Source organism: Fukomys damarensis, unplaced genomic scaffold (assembly GCF_012274545.1).
Source record: "Fukomys damarensis isolate Sample0158 unplaced genomic scaffold, DMR_v1.0_HiC HiC_scaffold_23, whole genome shotgun sequence".
Lineage (NCBI taxonomy): Eukaryota > Metazoa > Chordata > Mammalia > Rodentia > Bathyergidae > Fukomys > Fukomys damarensis.
In genome coordinates this window covers 41,059,557-41,083,756 of record NW_022900935.1, presented here as the reverse complement: position 1 = coordinate 41,083,756, position 24,200 = coordinate 41,059,557, and the positions used below count along the sequence as shown (strand labels likewise).

General features: G+C 48.8%; 1 protein-coding gene and 1 long non-coding RNA gene across 7 annotated transcripts in view; one reads left to right on the top strand and one right to left on the bottom strand.

Moving 5' to 3' along the window:
- Nucleotides 1-3,993: 3,993 nt before the first annotated feature.
- LOC104859252 lies at nucleotides 3,994-19,442 on the bottom strand. 2 transcript variants are annotated; one of them, XM_019206910.2, is made up of 5 exons: nucleotides 19,310-19,442; nucleotides 17,649-17,848; nucleotides 15,465-15,677; nucleotides 9,160-9,343; nucleotides 3,994-4,182 (listed from the first exon to the last, which is right to left on the bottom strand). In XM_019206910.2, the coding sequence occupies exons 1-5, from the start codon at nucleotides 19,430-19,432 to the stop codon at nucleotides 4,093-4,095; spliced, it is 810 nt and encodes a 269-aa protein (XP_019062455.1). In that variant the 5' UTR covers nucleotides 19,433-19,442; the 3' UTR covers nucleotides 3,994-4,092. The 2 variants fall into 2 exon arrangements, with proteins under 2 accessions (XP_019062455.1, XP_033623423.1); XM_033767532.1 differs by lacking the exons at nucleotides 3,994-4,182; nucleotides 17,649-17,848; nucleotides 19,310-19,442 and adding an exon at nucleotides 16,053-16,319 and having other exon boundaries at nucleotides 8,848-9,343.
- LOC104859262 overlaps nucleotides 16,273-24,200 on the top strand; it is a 25,873-nt gene continuing 17,945 nt past the window's right edge. The window contains exons 1-4 of one of the 5 annotated variants that reach the window (XR_004518574.1): nucleotides 16,273-16,350; nucleotides 16,953-17,229; nucleotides 17,460-17,587; nucleotides 19,366-19,667. This is a non-coding gene — a long non-coding RNA (uncharacterized LOC104859262). Of the gene's footprint in view, nucleotides 16,351-16,731; nucleotides 17,230-17,459; nucleotides 17,588-19,365; nucleotides 19,668-24,200 lie in introns of those variants that run through there. The other 4 variants (XR_004518573.1, XR_004518571.1, XR_779320.3 and 1 more) reach the window with 4 other exon arrangements.

Genomic DNA, 24,200 nt, shown 5'->3' with positions numbered 1-24,200 from the left:
GGAGGGGCTGGAAACACCGCGGGTCTGAAACACTTCCTGTGCACGCTGAGGGACCTCCCTGGGGACTTCAGAGACTCCCTCCGTGGCTGGATGAAGAAGGCTGAGAGTTTACACCAAGGCAAGACACTGGGGTGGGAGTGAGGTGGGAGAGAGGAGACACCGGCTGGGTTGGGGGACTAGGAAACAGCGTGCAGGGATCCCTAGGAAGGGTACTGGCCTGAGGTTTCCAGGAATGTGTGCGACCTTGCTCCGTGCTCTGTGCCACCACCAGCCCCAGCCCCGCACTGCTGTTGTAACGTTTCTGAGTCTTCCATGCCGTTGAAAATATCAGTAAACACTTCTTTTTATCGTACAGATAAACTACATTTTGTTCACTACTAGGTTGTTTATAGGTTTCTAGGTTGCTTCTGCTAGGTTGTTGCTTTTTCTACATCTGTTGAGATCAACAAATGCTTTTCCTCATTCAACAACTAGGTTGTGTCTAGCCTGGGGTTTTGGTTTTGGTTTTGTTTTTTTTGAGTCAAGGTCTCCCTTTGTAATCCAGGCTGGCCTTGAGCTCACAGCGATCCTCCTGCCTCAGCTTCCCAAGTGCTGGAATGACACGGGTGTACCACCACACCCAGATAGCCTGGGCTTTTAAAAAATAATATGGTAGGGCCAGGGATTTAGCTCAGTGGTTCTGCCACCTGCTTTGCAAGCACAAGGGCCAGAGTTCAATCCCCGGTACCAAAAAAAAAAAAAAATTAATAATAATAATAATAATAATACAGTGTGAATTTTCTCTTTTGTGGTTGTGATGCAGAAAAATTTTTTTATCTCACATGTATGTTTGTTTATTATTCTACCCTGGTTTTTTATTTGTTTGTTTTGGTTTTTTTTAGCTCCATGAAAATAGCTTCGTGTTGTACCCAAGCTTCTGGGACATTTCTACCATTCGGCATTTTGTCCCTAAACTAATCTGTTACCTGAATGCAGTTGATGTCTTATGCCAGCTTTTATAGACAGCTATCCTGCTGAACTAGTTTTCTATTTTAAATAATACATCTTTTTTTTTTTTTTTTTTTTTTTTTTGAGACAGGGTCTCACTATGTAATTGAGACCGACCTGGAATTCACTATGTAGCCCAGGCTGGTCTGAAACTCACAGTGATCCTCCTGCCTCAGCCTCCTGAGTGCTGAGTGCTGGGATTACAGGTGTGCGCCACCATGCCCGGCTTCATCTTTACATTCTTTAGGATTTTACATATGAAAATCCTACTGTCCACTTGTTTCTTCCTTTCTAATTTTTATGCTTTGTAATGATTCTTGTTATTATATGATTTTCTATAATCTGGGGGAGAAAGCTGTGACAGTGACCTCTTGTCTTGCTCCCCATTTTAAGGGCAATACTTTGAATATTTTTATGTTTACACTATTCACGTTCTCTAGAATCTTGTTCTATTTTATTAGGGTTTTTTTTTAAAGTTTTTTATTTTTAATTTTTTGGTACCGGGGGTAGAGCTCGGGACTTTGTGCTTGTGAGGCAGGCGGCGGCACCACTGAGCTAAATCCCCAGCTCACTGGGTTTATTACTTAATTGAGGTGAATAAGGAATCTTATCCATGCCCTTTCTGCACCCGTTGAGACCCACAAATGCTTTTCCTCATCCAGTTACCATGGTGAGATGGCAGCGTTAGCTGCGATTGCGGTTCAGGATGGCACCCTCCAGGAGACCTAAGGCTCTGAACTTCCGGCCCCAGCCCCATGCAGACCAGCGGGCTGCAAGTCCCTTCCGGAGCTGGACGCCCTTGGCCTCCCTGGGTAGACGCACAGGTCTCAGGCGAAAGCGGCACTTCTGGCCACGGTTTTATCATGGCTCTGCACGGAAGAGACTCAGGCAGAATCGGAAGCTGGAGGGTCTCAGACACAAACCCTCCGTGCCCTCCAGGCACTGGTGTGGGGCCACCTGCCGACCCCGGATGCTCATGTCAGCTCCAGTGTGCAGGACTCACAGAGGCAGGTGACTGAGCTGTTGCTCACGAGGCGGCTCTTCCCCGGCGGTCCCACCCCTCCGACCCCAGGGCTGGCCGTTCTGGCACCATCAGCCCTGGCCGCAGCCAACTCATTAGCATCAGCTCTCAGATGTGCTGCAAGACATGGTCCAAGGGCCCAGGCGGAGTCCTCCTAAGCATCAGTGATCTGCTGTGGCCAGAGGCCCAGGGAAACATCAGAAATCTCAGCGGGTTAGCGGTCACTGTGTAGGCCCGGAAAAAACTACGCTGCACAGCACGGGGACACACATAGATTGTTATGATGTCTATCCATCCCTATACTCTTGGAATCATATAACATTACTTACACCCCCCCAATTGCGGGATCCATTTTGATAATTTTTAAAAGGACTTTCCATCTGTGTTTCTGAATGAGATTGGATACCTGAAGTCCATTTTCCTTTCTTTGCCTGACCTGGCCTGATGTTTAAATGAAGGTTATCCAGAGCTCGCAGGATGAATTGGAGAGCATTCTTTTTCTCTCTGTGCGCTGGAAGTTTTCGTTCTTGTTGTTGTTGTTGTTATGACCTCAGTTCCGTGAATGTTTTAGAAACTGTCTGGGCCTGTGTTTTGTTGTGGCTGGGCTTTTAATACTATTTCAATTTCTTTATAATTCTAGGACCATTCAAACTTTCCATTTCTTCTTGAGGCTTAATAAATTATATTGTTCTGGAAATTTGTATCTTTCATTTAATTTTTACATATGTCCATAAAGTCATTTTTTTGTGTTTTCCTATATTTTCTTATTTTTATTTTTTAGTTGGTTTTTGGTGTGTGTGTGTGCGCCCGTGTATGTGATATTGATGTTGTTTCTGGTGTTTTGCTGTGCGTTTTCCCAGTGTATCTCTTCCATGTCCTCTTGCTTCAGGTGTCTCTGTGATATGTAAATCTGCCCCATCCTAATGAGGGGCGATGCCGAATGTGAACCCCAAGGTCACCCTCATTTTCAGTGACCAAGACCTGGCCCCTGTCCAATCCCCTACCTCAGCTGACTTGGACTCTTTTTCAACCACACTTCCATGAACAGCTCTGCATTTTGATCACGCGCTGTTTCCTGGTTATGTACAGGGAGGAAACCAAATCTTCGGGAAATGAATGAATTCAGATAATTCACAGTTTTTTCCAGGAAACGCCACCAAGCAGCATGATGTTAGGAAGAAGCAAGGGCTTAGTGCTCAGTTTTGTTTTGCCATATTCGACCTGCATGATTTGGGGTAAATCCCTTAATCTTTGATTCTGTTTCTTCATGAGCTACACTAGAGAATAATCACATCTGGGATTTTTTTTTTAAACTGGATAAATGGAAGCAGCTGGCACAAAGTAGGTGCTCAGTGAGCAGTCACAGCCCTCTTTCCTCTCCCTCCTCTTCCAGGGCCTTGGTGTCAATGATATCAAAATCCTGTTGTGACTATTACACAACAAGATGTGGCCTTGTTTCTTGCTTGGCAGAGTCACTTTATTTCCTGGCTTCAATGATTCACATTTTTTTGTTTGTTTGTTTTTTGTTTTGGTACCGGGGATCGAACTCAGGACCTTGCACTTGTGAGGCAGCTGGCAGAACCACTGAGATAATCCCGCACCCAGCTGACTTCAGTGATTCATCGCAACCAGAAGAAAGATTCAGGTTGTCCGGTTGACAAGCCTTGCAGACAAACAAATGCTGCTTCTCTTTGGCCTGTCACCTGGGCGGTGGGCTCCGTCTCCCTCCACTGGCACCATTTTGGGGAGTATGGACGGTGTGAGCCTTTGGAAGCTTTCTGTTTGCATATTTGTCTTAGGTGATTTAGATTGTGCTGGGGTCACGTGACAGCCTTCTCGGGAGTTCGCAGAGGATCACGGCACAAATCTGAACACTGGCAAGAATCAGTGCTAGAACCCTCCACGTCTGCCTCGTGTGTGGATGAGTTACTTAGAAGCAGCCAATTTTCTGGGCTTTTTGGACCAGCTGTAAGCTGATAAATGAGGGCATCCTCACTAATCTGTCACAGAGGTTGGCCTGGTCCGGCTACACTCACTCACAGTCAGCATCAAACATTTCAGACTCCAGCACCTGCAGGTGGGAATTAAACGGCTCCACGCGACAGTTCAGTTGGCCAGGAGGTGTGTGAGCACCACGCTGTGTCCAGTCGTGTCCTGCTCTCCAGGAATCTAACCTGAAATCAAAGAAGGAAAGACAAGGAGCTGGAAGGTGAAAATGCACATGCAACTCGGAAAACCAGGACACAAACGTGAATTTCCCATGTGGGTCATGTTGGGCTGAGCCAGAAATGTAGTGTAATCCAGGAAAGGTAACTGGGAGGCTGAGGGCAGAGAGGTGAGGCGCCCAGACGCTCCTGCCTTGATGACTGCCCCTTTCCTGCTGTGTTTGTGGGAAACTCGCCTCTGCGTGCCTCAGTTTCCTCAGCTGTGAACAGAGGCTCCCGTCGGTCAGGGAACTTGTATGGAGCAATTGCGTGCTACAGCCTACAGCTGCCCCATTGACACTATTATTAAGGACGTTAGCAAGGTAAATAAAAAGGTACAGAAATTGACATGTGAATAGTGAGTGTGACAGCCAAATCATTTAAGAAAAAAACAAAAGACGTGCTTACAAAGGTTTATAAATGCAAATAACTGCACAAGGCTGTAACTGCACTAGGCTGAGCGACTGAGATTAGATGATATCAGAATTCCAACTGTTGTGGAATAACTTAGTGATTTGCATTTATACTATCAAACAAAACATTTAACAACTTAATTTATGGCTAAACCCATTTAGTTTATCAGTCTTTCAAGGAAAAGCCCTCTTAGGGAAGTCTCCCTGTCTTTTCTGATGAACTCAAAGGAGAACATCAAATTATCAGGAAGACAGAATATAAGTCAACATTTATTTTTATTTATCTTGAACCACTATAAGCCTTTATTGTTGGGACAACCTGCCGGGCTGTCTCTGATCAAAGGAGAGAGAGTAGTATGGCAGAACAGAGAACTTCTTTTATAGGACTGTGGTAGGGCTTATAGAAGCTGGGATGGAGTTAAGTGAGGTAGTATTAAGGGATTGGAGGAGCCTGTGACATTACGAGGAGGGGCTTGTGACACCACTGATTACTCGGAGGTAGCAAGTATCTGGTTACTTTTTGGTGGGAGAAGAGGCACCACAGGAAGGAGGCGGCTGTCCTTTGGTAGGTGGGAGAAGCCATCTTTTTAGGTGAGAAGCAGAGCATTATGGGAAGGGGAGTAACGGCCATCTTAAGGCGAGGGAAATCTAACATTCCAGGCTTTTGTTTTATGGTTATTGGGTGAAGGTCTCTTCTTCTAGAGCTGCTTCAAGCTGACGAAGGGGCAAAAGTTGGGGCTAAACCTGAATCTGGTGGGGGCAGCAGTAGGTGGGGCCTCTTCCCTCTGTCAGTGGCCAATACCCTGTCATGATGAGTTCCATGACTATCTGGTTGGTAAATGCCCTCATGCGTTTCTGCAAGAAAATCTGAAAACAGAGAAACAGACACGGGACTACCATGGCCAGAAGACACACAAGGTCAGCAGGCCCAATAAGGGAAGTAGCCATGGCATAATCTGTTGGAGCCAGGAGTAGTCGTGGGCCATTCCCCATGTACCCCATTGTTTCTTAAGGTTTTCGATGCATTGTTGTAATTCTTAAGCTTTGCCTTGACTATGCCTGATTGGTTAACAAAATAACACTCGCAAAGTCAACATTTAGAAAACCAGTAGCTTTTATATCCACCCATAATGAACTAGCTAAGAAAGAAATTGGGAAAACAATTCCATTCACTATAGCTTCACGAAAACAAAAAACTTAGGGTTCAACCTAACCAAGGAGGTGAAAGACCGCTCTAAGAGAAAATTACAGAACACAAAGAAAGAAACTGGGAAAGACATTAGAAGGCAGAAAGACCTCCATGTTGAAGGATAGGATGAATTAATAGTGTTAAGATGGCCATAGCACCAAAGGTAATGTACAGACTCAATGTAATCGCCATCAAAATTCCAGTGACATTCTTCACTGGTCTAGAAAATCTAACCTACAATTTCATAAGGAAACACAAAAGACTCCCAATAGTCAAAGCAATCCAAAGCAGAAAGAGCGAGGCTAGAGGCATCACAATACGCTACTTCAAATTGTACAAAGTCACAGTAACAAGGCAGCACAGTCCTGGCACAAAAATAGACACATAGACCAGTGGAAGAGAGGACACAGAAACCCACACAACTACACCCATCCAATTCTTGACAAAGGAGACAAAAAATGTATGTTGGAGAAAAGACAGCCTCTTCAACAAAAAGTGCTGCAAAACCCACGTACCCACTCATAGAATACTAAACCCACAGTAGGTAGATATGTATCTGTCTGTACAAAAATTAATCCAGAATGGATCAAACACTTAGGTATAAGAGCTGAAACTTTGAAACTGTTAGAAGAAAACATAGGGAAATATTCGAAGCCTTTGGCACAGGCCAAGACTTCCTGTACAGATTTCAGCAGCACAGGAAATAAGAGCAAGAATCACCACCCGGAACTACGTCAACTTTAAAAGTTTTGCGCAGCAAGGAAAGTAACCAGCAGAGCCAAGAGACAACCTATAGAATGAGAGAAAATCTGTGTCAGCTAATCCTCCAGAAAAGCATTAATATCTAGAATGTATAAAGAACTAAACGCCAAAAAAAAAAAAAAAAAATCCAACAGCCCAATCAAATTGTCAAATGAATAAATGAACATACTTCTCGGAAGAGCAAGTGGCTGGCATGGGTATAATATATATAAAATTTTCCAACATCCTTAGCCATTAGGGAAATGCAAATCAAAACTATTTTGAGAATCCGTCTCACTGCAGTCAGAATAGCTATCAACGAAATACAAAACACGCTGAACAATGGGAGGCCTCAGGGAGAAAGAACCCTTCTCCACTGCGGCTGAGAATGTAAATTAGTACAGCTGCTGTGGTAGAACTGTTTGCAGCTTGCTCACAACACTGCAAACAGAACCCCACAGGACCTAGGCTTCCCACTGCTCGGCAGATACCCGAAGGAGTCAAAGTCAGCAGCCGACTGTAGGGGACCTGCATCCTTGTGTCTTGTGTCACAGTGGCCGAGAAAAGGGAACCACAAGAGGTGCCGATCAACAGATGAATGGATAAAAAAAAAAAAACAAAACAAGAGTTGAGTATTAGCTGGAAAGGAGAATGAAATTACAGAATTTGTGAGAAAAACGGACGGACTCGGGGATCACCATGTTGAGCAAACTAACCCAGACTCAAAAGGCAAGGAGCCCGCGTTCTCCTGAATATGTGGAATTAAAAAAAAAAGGATTCCATGAAAGGAGAAGGGAGATTATCATTAGACAAGAGAAAGGGACAAGGGGCAGAGGACGGGAGGGATAAGGGATACCAGGACGGATGGATACAATCAACACACATTACATCATTAAAACCCAGTAGACACTAATAAAGCATATCTTTTAAAATGACATCAAACCTCTGAACAGCACCACTAGGAGTTATGGAACCAAGCCTTCAAGATTCCGGTCAGGAGCTTACGTTTGTCACATAGTTTTATAATTCAGTCAAGTGTGGGAATACACAAAGACAGGCAATGATGCTAAAAGTTTTTTGGGGTTCTGTTGCTGTTTTCTTGCTTTTTGGTACTGGGGATCGAACTGGGGACCTTGTGCTTGCGAGGCAGGCGGCGGAACCGCTGAGCTACAACCCTGGCAAAAGTGTTTTCAGAATGAGAAAAAATCTCCACACTCAAGCATTATGCATTAGTGATAAATCATCCTCTATCCAGACACAGTAAGGGCTGTGGTGAGGGAGGAAATGAGGAGAGTGTCGGAGAAAAGTGAGAAACATTAGATGATTTGGCTCTCCCGTCACCGACCGAGAGAGGACATCTGTTTTTGTGGCTGGGCTTAATGACAGCAGAGGTGACCAAGGAGCTGACAGTCATGAGGAATGGCTTTTTCCACACTGTGGTATCAAATCTGCAAAATATGACTGCCAAACTGTCTAAGGCTGGAATGTTGCACATAAAGATTTCAGGGGCTTATTGTACAAGAAGCATTTATCTTACATCAAATGTTGGCTGTCATAGCTGGACATTCAACACCTGGCCAAAGTGCGAATTGCTAGTCATGAACATTCTGTGAAACAGGAGGGAAATTTAAAGTTCTCTTTTCACTTTTTTTTTTTTTTTTTTGTACCAGGAATTAAACTCGGGACCTTGCCCTCTCAGGGCAGGTGGCGGAACCACTGAGCTAAATCCATGGGCCCAATTTAAAGTTACCTTAAAAGTTGAAAAGTTCTGTTAAAAAAAAAGGCCATAAAATTCTGCAGAAAGTTACAAGACAGAAGACAAAGTAATGGTTCAAACTTGGGATGGGGAAGGACTTAGCAAGATCGAAAAGTCAAGAGGGGAAAGAGGGTGGGATGAGATTGGGCTACAAGCTGTGTAATAGCATGGAGCCCCAAAAACCAAGCCAAAACAAAGCGCCAGTGTGGTTCGGGAAGATAAACGCTCCCCCGAGTTTTGTGTCAGCCGAATGTTCTTGACAAGAGTGGGCAGTGACGCTGGACGGGGGTGGGGGACAAGCTAATCCCTCTGTGTGTGTGTGTGTGTGTGTGTGTGTGAGTTCGGTACCGTCATTAGCGACCACTGGATTAGGCTTGGGGACAGCTGGGAGTGGACAAAAACTCCTCCGTCCCCTCTTCCCACAGGCCTGGAGCACACACACGTCACAATATGGGACAACTGAAAAATTGTGCTGGCTACTAAACACGGAAGAAAAGAACCCCACAAGGCAACCACCAGAAAAGCAACCAGCCTAATTTTCCAGGCAAGAAGGTAGATTAGGAAAGTGCATGGTTGGGGTGATGGGGGCCTCTCTGTCACCAGAATGCCACCAAAACCGACTCTACTTTTTACGTGATTCTATCAGCAACTAAGACACAATGAAGACAGGGAGAAATGGCCGTCATCGTGGAAAATCTGCGGCTATTACAATCTATTTCTGGAATTGAGACTGTCGGGTTCAAACGTGAACTGGAGAGAAACACGGCGGTCCTGCTTGGGTCGGCTGCAAACTCTGTGGCCCAAGCCCTGGGCGAGGTTGTCACGGGTCCTTTGAAAGTGGTGCACACCTGAGGTGTTGCTTGCCGGTATTCCAAGGACCAAGAGAACTTCAGGCTAGTCCGATGTGTCTCTTTTGTTAACGGTTCTGGTTCTGGCTGTGGCATTTTCTGGCCGCTCTGGTGAACAGCGTAGCATGATAGATGAAGGTCTTCCAGGGGCAGCTGGCGAGGAATCTCGTCCACCATCTCAGACCTATGGACCACAGACAGGGACTCGATGAAGTGGAAGCATTGGGTTCTACAAAGAGAACTTGACCTGGTTAGAGAAAGCCGGAGTAAGGGACAGCATGAAAAGGTCTTTGCCTTTGTACAAGGAACCATCAACGAAGGGGCCCTGGTTCCCACTTCACTGTCTGTGAGGACATAAAAGAAAATTCTAGTAACCAAGAGAATTTGCTTTGGACCCAGATTTACTTTCTATTAGCCCCAGATTTACTTTCTATTAGCCTTTTTTTTTTCTTTTTGGTACAGGGGAATCGAACCCAGGATCTTGCTCTTGCAAGGCAGGTGGCAGAGCTGAATCCCCAGCCCTCTGTTAACTCTTTTGCTGACACCCAACCTGGCTGGAAGGTTGCTGACCCTCCGAGAGGTGTGGTGTTGAAAGAAGACTTAAAGGTGGGCTGGGAGAAGACACTCAGAGCTGGCATTGCTGCAGAGATAGAGGAGGAAAACTCAAGTGTAAACCAATCTTTTGCAGAATTGCATCGCTTTCCAGAGAACACAGAGGCCTCACTGTGCTGTGTTGACAGACAACGGGCTGGTGCTGGGTGCAGCTGGAGCTTCACAGGACTGGAGCTCCCATAATTCCTTCTCACGTGGCTTCGCCTGTGTGTACAAGAGGCAGAAGAGACAAGAAAGGAACAAAGCCAAGAGTGGAGCACTCGTGTTGAACTAGGATCTCTGTCTGCAGAGGAAGAACTAGGACAGTCAAGCCTGGCTTAGGTGAGAGAATTCTTATCAGTCCTGTGTGCTCAGAGCAGGAGAAAATATTGGCTCCACTTATGAGACAAAAAGTGCTGGTGTTCAACTGACTGGGGACAGGTAAGGACAGGGGCGACCATCCAGCCTGCAGCAGGTGGTTGAAGTAGCCAAGTTACAGAAAGACGTGAGTGAACTTTAGTAGCACCTGCTGCAGTTTGGATCTCTAGCATGGTAGAGTGAGAGGTGATAGAAATCCTTAAGAGATGGGGCTTAAGGAGAGGTTTTCTGGTCACTGAGGGTGTGACCTGGAAGGTGATACTGGTCAGCAGCTGGGCTGTAATGTAGCAATGATGTACTGGCTTCCCACAGACCCAAGAGCAACAGGGCAACCAACCTTGGATTGGGACTTTCAAAACTGCGAGCCCAATAAACGTTTCTTCTTTATAAGTCAATCCCCTCTGGCGTTTTGTTACAGTAACAGAAAGCTGAGGAACACAGCAAGCTATGGGTGTATTTTCAAAGCAATATTATCTTAGTAGAAGCTATCAAGTTATTCTCTTTTTGTTTGTTTTTGCTTTTGTTTTTTTGGTATTGGAGATTGAGCTCAGGACTTTGCACTTGTGAGGCAGGCATTGGCACCACTGAGCTAAATCCCCAGCCCTCTCTCTCTGTTTTGTAAAAATGATGCTTTTTCCTTTAAAATTTGTATTTAAAAAACCTTCGGTGCAATATTAAAAAGCTATACACCCAGTTGGAGCAACAGCCCACAGAAAGAAAGGGGAGGGGAGAGAGGACCCCACCCAGCTGTACTCCAATCCCCCCGTGGCTGGAGGCCAGGGGCAGCAGGCTAGGAAGGGGTCATGGGTGGTGGGGGAGGGCAGAGAGACTGCCCACCATGCAAAATAATTTAACTTCTACACTAATATGCTCTGTAATGAATGTCAAAATTGGCAATTGATGGATTTAATTTAGACTGTAGCAGACATCAGTCATTACTAAAGCGTTTAAAATTTGTACATCATTGCAAGTTTGACCCAGAACTGCCATTTTCACCAGATTTTACTGCAAGACACACCTCCAGCCCTCTTTGAAATAGTTTCTTTTTATCAAAAAAAAGGTCAAAAAACTAATTAATGTTTAAATGTCTATCAAGTGTAGCATAGTGACATCACTACTAATGTATGATTCATAAAGATCTAATCATGTCAGAAGCCTCTCTGCTGGTGACCATTTCCCCTATTGGTATAGCAATGGCTCAGAGGACTGTAGCTAATCATAGGTCAGTTCTGTGTGGCCTAGTGACTTCAAAAACAAAATATAAATATCTCCTGCCTGGGTGTGGTGGCACACGCCTGTAACCCCAGCACTCGGGAGACTGAGGCAGGAGGGTTGCTATGAGTTCAAGACCAGCCTGGGCTACATAGTGAGTTCCAGGTCAGTCTCAACTACATAGTGAGACCCTGCCTCAAATAAACAAAACAAAACAAAACATCTCCTGTGTTTCCATGGAAAGGAGTACAACTGTTGTACAACCTTGTTGAGTTGTACTGTTTGCAGTGGTGTGTGAGAGTCCTTGGAGCTGAAAGGTTTTGGAGATGTTCTGGAATAGGTGAGAGTATAAGAGGTTTGTCTTTTGATTCCCCAGTTGTGTAAATGCCCAGTGTTCTGTGTCTGCACACTTCTAAGGGTAGTGGAAGGTACACAGTGGAACTTTAAGATAATCCAACATTTAGAGACAACCACAATTAATATTTTGATGAAACCTAATCTCCAAAGTTTTTCCTTTGCTTCTATACATATACTTTTTTTTTTTTTTTTTTTTGGTACTGGGGATCAGACTTGGGTCCTTGCGCTTTCAAGGCAGGCAGTGGAACCACTGAGCCAAATACCTGGCTATACGTATACATTTTTAACATTATTATCATGCTGCATAATTCACCCGTTTAAAGTATACAGCCCAATGGTTTATTCATAGAGTTGCCCAACCATCAACACAATCAATTTTAGAGCAGTTTTATCCTTCCAAGAAGAGTTCCTTACCCCATTAGCAGCCCTGTCTCCCCTGCCCTAACCCTAGCCACCCACCAGTCCATCCCTATAGAGTGGCCTGTTCTGGACATTCCATTTACTTTTCATATAAATGAAGTCTTGGGCCAGGCGTGGTGGCGCACGCCTATAATCCCAGCACTTGGGAGGCTGAGGCAGGAGGATCACTGTGAGTTGTAGACCAGCCTGGGCTACATAGTGAGTTCCAGATCAGTCTCAACTACACAGTGAGACCCTGCCTCAAAAATAAATAAATAAATAAACAAACAAATAAATAAATGGAAGTCTTCACAGAAGGCAAGATATGGTTTTTGGTTAATAAGCACAATTTTTCAAAATCAGCCCATGCCATAACATGTATCTGTTCTTTGTTTCTTCTTATTGGTAAATTATACCTCCATAGTACAAACCTATCACTTTTTCCCTTACACACCAGCTGACGGGCGTTTGGCTTGCTTCTGCTTTGGGGACCTGTTGAATAATTCTGCTGAGAAATTCCTGTGTAAGTTTTTGTGTGGACAGATGCCTTATTTCAAAACACCATTTTACATTCCCATTAGCAAGGTATGAGGATAGCAGCTTCTCAACATCTTCACCAACTTTTACTGTTTCTAAAATAGTTACAGGCATCTTAGTGGTTACAGAGTGGTACACAGATTTCTTAAGAAGAAAGGGAAATGACAGTCTTTCTTTCTCTCCCTTCCTTGCTTCCTTCCTTCCTTCTTTCTTTCCTTTTTTGGAAGTACTGGCGGTTGAACCCAGTCAGTACTCTGCCACTGAGCTACATCTCCAGCCCACATTACTTTTTTTCATGTCACAATTCATAGTAGATATCAATCAGTTCATGTCGATAAACATAAATCTTGCACCATAATCTTAAAGAGCTGCGCTGCGTGGTGGTCTATTAAAAGGAAGTCTGGTGATGTCAGAATTACCCCTAATGTCAGCCACTGCCTCTGTCTCCAGTTCTGCTATTAAATACAGCACCGTGGCCCATGAATAAGGACCATCCTTCCGCTCTTGGTATATCTTTGCGCATTTGCCTTTGTTTCTGCTGTGTATTAAAAATGTGCTCTAAGACGTGTGATTGATACCCCCAAATATCCCTCCCAAAAGATCCTGCCCATAGATCCCTCCCCACCTCCAGATCTTCGTCCACATGATATCTAATATATATGTTTTAAAAAATATATTAGTCTTTTTTTTTTTTTTTTTTTTTTTTGGTACCGGGGATCAAACTCAGGCCCTTGTGCTTCTGAGGCAGGCACCAGAATCCCTGAGCTAAATCCCAGGCCCTAAAAATATATTAGTCTTTTAAAGAGCTCAGGGTATGGTGTGGCTCAGTAAGAGAACGCTTCCCTAGCATATGCAAGGCTCTGGTTTTAATCTCCAGCACTGCCAAAAAGAACAGAAAAAAAAAAAATCCTCATTTTAATTCAAACATCTTTGATTTCTGATGTGATGAAACATCGCTGGGCAGCTTCTCAGCCATCTTTAAAAATAGTCATTGTCTTTATTTTTCTAGTAGAGAATTCATCTTCTCTTATTGATTTGTAAAACCCATTTGCTACCTAATTTGGCCTACGATTCCCATGTTTTCAGAAACATTGGTTCAGCATGCATTTGTCATCAGCTTTTTAACTCTGATTGTGGTGTTTCTGCATCCAGCAGTATAAGTACTGATGTAGGCAAGTGTTGGGATTAAAATTCTGGTATAGAAAGTTCTTCCTTGCTTATTTTATGACAATTTTTACTTATGTTTTCATCAAATATATTAATATATATTTTAAACAACTCTTTAATCCAGTTGAATCTTAGTTTTATGTAATGTGAGGTAGAGACCTAGCTTTTTTCTTTCACTTTTTTCCATATTGTGAATCAGTCTTAAAACTGTTAAGTGACCTTTCTGAGTTGATCCAATGTGCTGTCTTCTGTCTTATGCTTAATTTCCACATTGACTCAGGTCTTTCTCTCCAGATGCTCCCTCTGTTGTTTGTTATTTTTGTCAGTAAAGTTTAAGTATCAGTTTTAAAAACTTTCAGGGCGACTGCATCTTCCCCCCACCCCAAAAAAACCTTCTGGCCATCCTTTACACATTTCTTCTAGACAAGTCTTACAGTTAGGCCATCTGAATGTGTTATGTTCAAAACTGAAGTAAGAACATTTTTTTTTTTTTTTGAGACAGGGTCTCACTATGTAGTTGAGACTGACCTGGAACTCACTATGTAGCCCAGGTTGGTCTCGAACTCACAGCAATCCTCCTGCCTCAGCCTCCCGAGTGCTGGGATTATAGGCGTACGCCACCACGCCCAGCAAGAACGATTTTTAAAAAATGACTTACATATTGCAGGGTGGTGACCCATGCCTGTAATCCCAACACTTGGGAGGCTGAGGCAGGCAAGTTGATAAGAGTCTAAGGCCAGTCTGAGCTACATAGTGTGAGGACCAAGTTTCCAGGTCATGGTGGGCTCCAATCCCCTTACCCAGAATAGAGTAAATATAAAAGTTCCTTTGTGAAAAATTCCATTCTATGTAATAGTTTCCATTCTATGTGGAAGTTTCTCTGTGCTTTGACAATTGCAGTTCCGCTTTTAGGGCATCTCCACCCATTCCAGCACCCCATGATAATTTTGCAAATGTAAGCATTAGGTCATGTTCCAATGTGCCCTCCCGATGCCCCTTGATGACAAGGGAAAACTAAAAATAGCAACAGAAAAATCCTATATAAGCTTGGTTCAAAGTTGGATCTGGGCTCTCGGTCTGAAGCCGCTGTGACGGTGACACCTGAGAGTCCAGGCTCGAGCTTGCAATAAACTCCTCTTGCGACTGCCTCGGACCTGACTCCTTGGTGGTCTTTGGGGACTTCGCGACTTGGGTACAACCATAGAAAGTTCCAGACCAGGCGGCTCCGATCTTGGAACCGGCTTGGAATCAGGCTGCCTTGGCCTCTCCGTCAAACAGAATCACCACAGTCCCAAAGCCAGGAGGGTGTGTGACACTGGAGTGTGGGTCACTAGTTGAAGGCTAGGGCTGGGTGAGAGAAACGGTTGACATTTATTCTGATATTGCATTTTAATTTTTCTTTGGCAAGCCATAGGGGTGGGGAGTAGAGAGCGGTGAGGGCAGTTTTGCGGGACTCAGGCCCCGGTGGGTGTGTCTCTGTGGTGCTCCACCTGTCGCCCTCGACCTGCACCTCTCACAGCTTCCATCCCGGATCCCCAGGTGAGGGTGGCAGTTACAGTGGCCCACACTGCCCCCCGGACAATCGCTGGCCTTTTCAGCAGAGAGGAAGGAGGAGGGGACGCGGTGGATTCCAGGCCAGTGGTGCCTCCTACCTGGGGCCTTACCTGCCGTAAGGGAGGGTGAAGTCCGCTTCCGAGGGGGCCGAGCGGGGAGAATGTGGATCGGGGAATTGTGGAGCTTTTCCCTCTCCCGGGAAGGGTGGTAGCAGGCAGCTCATTGAGTGAGTGGTTGGTCGTCCGGCGAGGCTACAGCGCAGTCCGAACACTTTCCGTTGCGAAGACGCTTCCGCCTCTGGACCTGCGCAGCTAATCGAGGTCCTAATGTCAAATGGGACCAGGGAGGAATCTGTCAGCGAACCAGAAAAACAAAGGGCGCCTGGACAAACACATCCGTGCAGCAGGTGGCCCACCAGAGTGGGGCCAGCGTGCTGTGTGCCTGCGGAAAGGTCAGAACCCGGCCCGGCCCGGGGCGCTACAAAGAACCGTCTAGAACCCCAGAGTACACAAGAGGAGAGTGGCTAGGATCACACCAGGTAGCGCGCATTACAGCAGCAGGAAACATTCGCCCACGGGAAGGAGTTGTTGGTAACATTATTGCAGTTCTGGGCGGACACCCTAGCGTGTGTGTGTGTGTGTGTGTGTGGTCTCCTGCTGAGCTTTCAAGGGTGCCCCTTCAAAGAGATCGGTGTTTACCCCTCCAGAGGGCCACTCGGGTCCGGGTTCACGAGGCCTGGCGCCCCCCTCCTTCCGCTGCCGAAGGGTGAACCACGGGAGGAGGAAGCCGCTCGCGCTTCCTCAGAACGCCAGGCGCCGGCCCCTTCCTGGGCAGGACTGGAGCTGTTTACGAAGCAGCGCGAACAGACGCAGCTGCTGTTTGCGGTGATATCAGAGCTGTGTGTCTCGGGCTGAGGGAGGGCTCTTCCCCCACAGGCAGCGCTCGCCCACATAGGGTGTTTGAAACCAGGCTCAGTTTGAGAACATTTATGGAAAGGTAAACACGAGGCGTCATTGAAAAATATGATGAATGTTTAAATTTTAAAAACTGTAAACACATTACCACGAACCCCTCCCGCCTCCCCACTTTAAACACATCCCCAGTTCTCTTGTCCCTTTCTGGAGCGGCTCCAGAGTACTCTTCCCCGAGTGACTTTGGTTGTGATGTCCCTGCTGCCTCCGTGTCCTGAACTGACTCAAAACACGGTCCTGCCATGGTCGTTCGACTTTGGGAAGAGCCAGAAGCTGCAGGGCAGCAGACTGAGGGAACAGGCGGACGAGGATGCCGCGTACAGCTTCGCAAGCCTGCCTTTCAGCCGATGGCACTTGCGGCGGCATTTGTGACATTTTCTATTTACCTCATAAAGACCCTCCCGAAAGAGCGCTTTCAGAACGGCCGCAGAAAGTGGCAAGAGCCGTGGGAGAAGGGTTTGAAGTGGTGTGAGGGGAGGGTTAACGGCAGTGCCTTTAGCACGTTTTTAAAATGTAAACATTCACGCAGTGCCTTGTCGCCTTGCTGTTAACAGCGCTCTCCGCGGGAAGGGTGAGAACCCAGAGCCCTTGGCCGCAGCCTTTGACCCGTCAGATTTCCTTCCACAGAGCCTCGTTTGTGGTCCCAGTGGCGGTGGCCATGGACCTCAGGGACACTACAAAGCCCAAGGGCCTGCGCCATACCCCACGCTGTCCTCGTGTCTGAGGTGAGCGCGCAGACCCCTCTAAGTAGAACCGAACAACACAGAAATGAGGAAAACCCAGCCCACCGATTAGGTGTCTGCTCACGTCTGTGGCAGCAGCCAGCCATGTGCTGAGGCAGGGACCCAAGACGGGATTAGCACCTGCTTCCGGGGACTTCTGACAAAGCTGGATGCGAAGACAGGTATTTGTGAAAAAAGTCAGAAAGCTAGGTACAGTGGCCCATGAGCTTAAGTCCCAGCTACCAGGGAGGCTGAACCAGGAGAAATGCCTGAGCCAGGGGCGTGAGGCCAGACCCTGACTCATACAGAAAGAGAAGAAAAAAAAGAAAGAGACAGAGAGAGAGAAAAAAGAAAGCGGGGGAGAGGGAGGAAAGGAAGGAGGAAATGAGAAATGAGACCTGCATCTTAACAGGTTCTAGAGCCCCGGGATCGGACTCCTCCCAGGAGAATCAGACTGGCTTTGATGTCCATGAATGAAAGGAGCTGGAGGAGCTGTGGCCCGCAGGAGGCCACTACCGCGACCCCAGGACACACGAGAAGGTGAGAAGCACAGGTCAGAGGACTACAGGGAACAGAAGGGGAGGGCAGAAGGAGAGAGAACCTCAGCCTTTCCAGAGGTTTCTGGGAGCCTCCACGAATGGCGAGGGGCGAGGGCCCCGGTGAGACGGGATTGGCTGGGGAGGCGGAGGGGAGGTCAGTCTGGGTCACTGAGTCATAGCAGTGGCAGGAAGGCCAGGTGCGTCTCCCCGCCGCTTTGTCAAGCGTGTGATGGAGCTGGAGATACGGGTGTGGGGTCACCGCCTGGAAGATTTAAAGTGGGAGAACAGTGAGCACGCTCAGTGATAGCCTGCAGCCAGGCGTGGTGACACAGGCCTGCAACCCCAGCACTCTGGGAGGCTGAGGCAGGAGGATCACGACTAACTTCCCTCCCCTTTCCTCTTTCTTTCTCTCCCCTACCGCTCCTGCTCTCTTCTTCTCTCTGTTAGCTTCTGTCTTACTCTTTCTATTCCTTTCTCTCTCCCTTCCTCACCCTCTTTCTCTCACTGTCAGCCACTCCGCCATGCTTGATGGGTTTTGCTTGGTTCTGAGATCTTAGCATTTGCGAGCTGCTCTGTGCGTCTTTGGTAACTTCTGACGTTGACATCACTTCAGACGTACAGCGAAGCTGAGAAAGTAGCGCGAGGGCCCCACCTCCCCAGGCTGACGGGTGGCGGGGACCCTGGCAGGTTTGCGGTCGCTCCTCCTTGCACTCCAGCTCCTCCACTCACACTCACTTGCACGCGTGTGTGTTCTGTCTGAGTAACTTGAGAGTGAGTCGTGTGGCCCTGGATCCGTCTATGTGCATTTCCTAAGAACTAAGACATTCCACAAAACCACTGATAAATCTAATTGAGCAGAAGCCGTGGCCCCACCCAGGGCAGCCGCCTTCCTGCTACTGCTCCTTGGCTTCACTCAGGCCCAGGGCGGACGCAGGAGGGCAGAAGCCTGAGTCCCGAACTTCCTTCACCTACCTCCCAGGGCCCAGTGCACCCGCAACTTCCTGCCGGCTTACCCAAGGGACGCATGGTCCTCTCATCTGTCCTTGGAAGCCTGCCTCAGCCTACCCTGTCATCCGTGTCCTGGCTGTCACCTCCCTCTCGGTCCGAGCAAGTGTGATCTCAGGGTCAGTGCAGCTGTGAAACTGGGAGGGTTTTGCTTTGTGTATTTTGCAGTGCTGGGAGTTGAACCCAGGGCCTTGCACGTGCTGGGTAAGGGCACTACTACTGAGCCACATCCCCAGCCCCACTGGGGTTCTCTGAGGAGTAAACAGGCCAGTAATAATGAAAAGAGCAAGTACATGTGTCAATATATGTAAAATATGCGCATGTAAATGTGCCGCTATATGCAGATGAATATGTAAATGCATGCATGTAAATGAGTCCATCTAGGAGAAGCACTCTGGACAGTGTCTGGTACATAGGGAGAGTTGCTGCCTCCTCCTCCTCTCTCTCCTCCTCTTCTCCTTTCTTCTCCCTCTCTGTCATGCACTTCTGTTCCTCTCATTAGTCCTCACCGTCACCGGTGTCACCACTGTCACCTAGTCAAGCGCCTGCCCCTGTGTGTAGCGGATCAGCAGCAGAACCCGGTTGTGTGTGCCACTGGGAGAAAGGGGAGGCTTCCTGGGTTGATCCATGGGTCCCTAGGGACAGATTCATAATGGCCACCACCACGATCACCGTCACCACCGCCCTCAGCATCTCCTTGCATGAACTGAGTGCTTACCCTGGAAGAGGCTCCCTGTGGCGAAGTGTGCGTTCCCACTCCTGTCCTTACCACAGCTGCGCAAGACCGAGGTGGTCGTGAGGACTGAGAGACTCGGGCTGCCGGGGCGTAAGAGGCGGACATGAGACAAGCAGGGGCCTTGGGAAGGTGGCAGCAGAGCTTGTGGAGAGGGGAAGTGGAGAGGCCCTGTCTTCCTGAAACCGGAAACGAGGATGGAGAAGCAGCTCTTCCTGAGATGGCTGGCTTGGGACTTGGAGCCCAGGGCCCGGTCAGTTCCCAGTCTCAGTGGGCTTTTGGAAGAAGAGGGTGGACGGGGGAACTGGACAAGAGCCGGGGACTTCACTGGGCAGAACGCAGAGTGAGTGCACACGTGGAAGGCGTGAGTGGCTTGTGTCTGGGAAGCCGGGACCTGTGACTCCGAGGCAGGAATGGGGAGGGTGGAAAGGGCTCGGCGAGGACCGGGACTGGGGTCCCGACCGGAGAGGCCGTGCTGGGATAGAAAGCCTGAGCCTGGAGCCTCCTGGCACGAGTCAGTGCTGTGTTGACTCAGGAGGAGTGCAGGCCCTAGGTAAACTGGGAGCGGTGGGGACAAGGCCAGAACCTTTGGACAGGTCCACCGTGGGAGGGAGGAGGAGCGAGGTGGCTGGGAGGAGAGGCGGGCGGCAGACATGATCCTGCTGATCCTTGAGGCCAGGGGAGGTGGGGCGTGGGGTCCCTGGACTCACAGAAGGGCTTCAAAGCCCCATTTCAAGGTCTGAAGACGAACATGGCTCGAGGACCCAGCAAAGGTGCTCGCCGACGTTTGCAACACCAGAGCCAAGACAGCTTTCCCTTTCTGAGCTCCTAAGGAGGAGGCGGGGCCATCCCTGCCCATCTCGGTCCCCGGGTGACCTCTCCCCTCAGCACCCCAGGAGCAGGGCTGGCCGAGTGACCCTGGAGGACGTGGCATTTCAAAGCTACGCCCAGGGCCATCTCGGTTTCCCCAGGATCCAGGGGTGGGACAAGAACATGGACTTATGAGCAGCCTGTGCGGCTGAGCTAATCTGAGTAAAGGAGGCCCCTAGGGAAGGACCAAGGCAGCCCAGGAAGCAGCAGGTCAGAGCCCAGCCCCTCCCTCCACACCTTCCTCCCTGGGGTCACATGCAGGGGCTGAGGTGGGGGGATAAACCAGGGAGAGGACAACAGTCCCCCCTTATCTGTGGCATGCCTCCTTCGGAGGTTCCAGCTACCCAGACAGAGAACAGTAAGAGAAGCACCCAGAGCTGAGTAATCCCTGGCGTCGTGTCATGGTCACTGTGTCCTGCCGGTCCGCACTGCGCAGCTCAGCTGCTTTAGTCACCAGCCGCCGTCTCGGCCGCCAGGTGGATGGTCCCTCTCCCCACAGCCTGTGTCCCAGGGACCTTTGTTTTACTGAGTAACAGCCCCAGAGCACAAGAGTAGTAATACTGGAGATCTGGGTGTGCCAGAAAGTGCTGGCTTTGGGTGAAAAAGTGAAAGGTCTTGATTTACTAAGGAAGGGGGGAAAGCACACATTAAGGTTGCTAAGATCGATGGTAATAGAACGGTGAAGGAGTAACAGAAACGTGTGCTGTCCCACCCCAAGCTTCAAGAGTTACAGCCGCAGTGTGACAGTGTATGAGTGTTTAGTTATGATGGGAAAGCCAACTGGGCTTGGTGGCACATGCCTATAATCCCAGCCACCTGAGAGGCTGAGGCAGGAGGGTCACATGTACGAGGCTGGTGTAGACAGTTTAGCAAGCACCTGTCTCAAAATAAAATTAAAAGAGCTGGGGATGTAGCTCAGTGGCAGAATGCTTGCCTAGCATAAGCCAGGCTCCAGGTAGCACACACAGAAAGAAGGAAGGAAGGAAGGAAAGAAAGAAAGTGGGGGGGAGGAAGGAGGGAGTGAACAAGAGAGGGAAAGAGGGGAAAAGAAAATTCATTAAATCTCTGCACACACGCATAGCTGAAAACATATATGGGGCTTGGAACTCTCCAGGATTTCAGGCATCCACCGGGTCTTGGATGCACCCCTTGAATAAGGAGACCGACCGCTCTGAACTGGCTTGTCCCTTGGTAAGGGCTGGAAAAGCCTCACCCAAGGGGGCAGCGGCCGCTTTGGCAGAATGTGTCTGTCTCTTGCTGGGCCGTGTGGCGCTGTGGACACCTGTAAATCCTCAACCTTGAGGGGGACCTAGGGGGCCTCCGGGTCAAGTCCTTGGCAGCCAGGCTGCAAAGACAGGACCCAGGAGCGCGGGATGGACAGTGACTGGTAGAGCGTCACCTTTGCTCTGCAAACACGAGGGCAGTCCCTACACCCAGGTGCTGACTGACTTCTACTGCTAATGTGCAGGCTGCCTACACCCATCCCGCATCACCATGCACGCGCCAACTTCAAGAAGGGCGCCAGGAGGGCAGGGGAGGAGCGCGCGGTTGTGATTTCACACCTGACGCCAGGGAGGCTATGTCAACAGAGCAGGACACACGTGCCACTGGCCTCCCACTCCCTGCGCCCCGTGATTACAGGCCGCGCTGCACGTATTAAGTGTGCTGAGGTCATGGCTGCGGTCCTGTGACTGTCAGCTTTGCACATGACGTGACTTTCCCTGAGCCCTGAGGTCTCCTGCCAGGCCGGCATCAGGCTCCAGGCTGGAAAGAGTAGAGAGAGGAGTTGTTTTATGCCTAAGAAAGCCCAGGCCTGAGGTCGTGGGCTGCTTTTCAGATGGAACTGAAAGCTCTTTTGACTTTGGTCTGTGCCCACTCTGGGCTGCGAGCCCTGGGAATAGCGAGACCGCCAGCCCTCAACCCGATCCCATCAGGATTATTTACATTCTGCGTCTTTCTTCTCTTTCAAGACTATTTTTTTGACATTTGCCTTCTGGCAGAGCCGGGACCCAAGAGTGGGAGTTGCAGGGAGATGGTTTTGGCAGAACCCAAGGAAGAATTCTCTTAGTCAGAGCTGTCCAAACATGGAGCGACTGACTAGGAAGGCAGCGTGTGCCCAGCCCAAGTGAGGACCTGGAGGAGGCTTCTGGGGACGGAGGCCGAGCTCTGAGGGATGGATCGGATGAGAGGTGACTCTGTTTCTGACACCTGCCAGGCCCCAGGCCTCGTGCGCTCCAAGCACTTTCATGCAGACAAACTCCGTGAGTTTTCACACTGCCGAGATAGGCATTGTTGGTACCTCCATTTCACTGATGAGGAAACTAAGGCACAGAGGGCCTTCATAATCTGCCCGGCGGGACACAGCTGGGCTGTGAGGGAGACAGGATCGCGCCCCAGCAGCCTGACTGTCCGCTAGTTCCTCTGCATACGGCTTGAGCGTCTCTAATCTGAAAAATCCAAAACCTGAAATGCTCCCCAATCGGAAATTTTGTGAGCATCAAGATGTCATACATAGGAGGTTCCACACCCATTGTCATGATAAGGCACAGTCAAAAGTATTAAAAATATCATATGATGTTGCCTTTAAGCTGAGTGTAAGGTTATATGAAACATAAACTTTGCGTTTAGATTTGGGTGCCACCTCAAAATACGTTGTTAGGGATATGCAGATATTCCAGAATTGGGCGAAAAAAATCCAAACTCTGCAATACTTGTGGCCCTGAGCTTTCGGATGAAGGACAATGTGCCTGCCTGTTCACTCCCTAGGCTTCTGGGAGTCACATCGGCAGGGGCCTTGGGGGGTCACATGACTAGCGACAGCCTGGGTTCCCACTATCCTGGTTCTTGAGTTTAAGAGGCAGCTCATTCAGCATAACACCACCTGTTGGGAGTCAGGGGCCACAGGACCCTGAGAAAGAGGCAGAGCTGGATTCACAGAGGCCCTGGGACGGTGATGCGAATCTGCCCCACGCAGGCTTGGGGGCCAATGTCCGGACAGCTCTGCACCCAGTACCTCGGGTCTGAGAACTGGCTTTTTGCCGGATCCTCCAGGCGCGACTCAGGCTTCCCCTGTGGGTTCAGGAATGCGCCCCCACTTCTCCCTGCACTGGGCCCCTGCCTTGGTCATCTGCCCAAGACACAGTTTCTCCAAGATAGCCCTGGGAGGAGCGGCATGACCTCCCGCCTCAGAGTCTGGGCTTGCAGCCTGGATCTACCATCCTCGGAGAAGAGGCTGGCGCTGTGAATCCTCCTCCCTTAGCTGTGTGGGGGTGCGGCGGCTCTTACACAGGATTGGAGTGCAGACTGCAGGGCACTAACAGGAGAGCTCGCCCAGCACCGGTGGGCTCCAAGGGCAGCGACTGGCCTCCTGCATTTGCACACCATAGTCCCACGGGTGAAGGGTCCTGAGCTCATTCCTTCCACACCCAGGACACATGGCTGAACCTGTGCTGGCTGGGAAGCTTCAACAAAAAGGTAGTCGGCAAGCTGGTGCACACCTGTCATTACAGCACTGGGAAGCCGAGGCAGGAAGATCTCGAGTTTGAGCCCAGCCTGGCAAGTTAGTTACTGAATGAGACCCATCTCAGAATTTCAAAAAGAGCTGGGGATACAGCTCCATGCAAAGACCCTAGCTCAACCCCCAGTACCGCAAAAAGAAGAAGAGGAAGAAGCAGGAGGGGGAGGAGGAAGGTGCGAGTTTGGCAGTGGCGGAGAAAGAGTGCTCTTACTTCCGGCTGGCCCTACAGGGGACAGGGTAAGCAGGGACTACCAGACGTTTCAGGGCCAAACGATCAAGCCCCGAAAACAATGCTTCAGTCAATGATGGGCCACAGAGCGCCGTGTCCCGAAAGGTTATGCTGCAGCTGAGCCTATCCTGTCGTGAAGATGCAGCCCCCGCATACGTCTGGCAGAAAGCAGTGCTCACAGTCATGTGCTCCAGTGATGCCGGCGTGAACAAACCAGCGTGCCCTGTGAAGATCTCGCCGATGCAATCACATCTTGATGA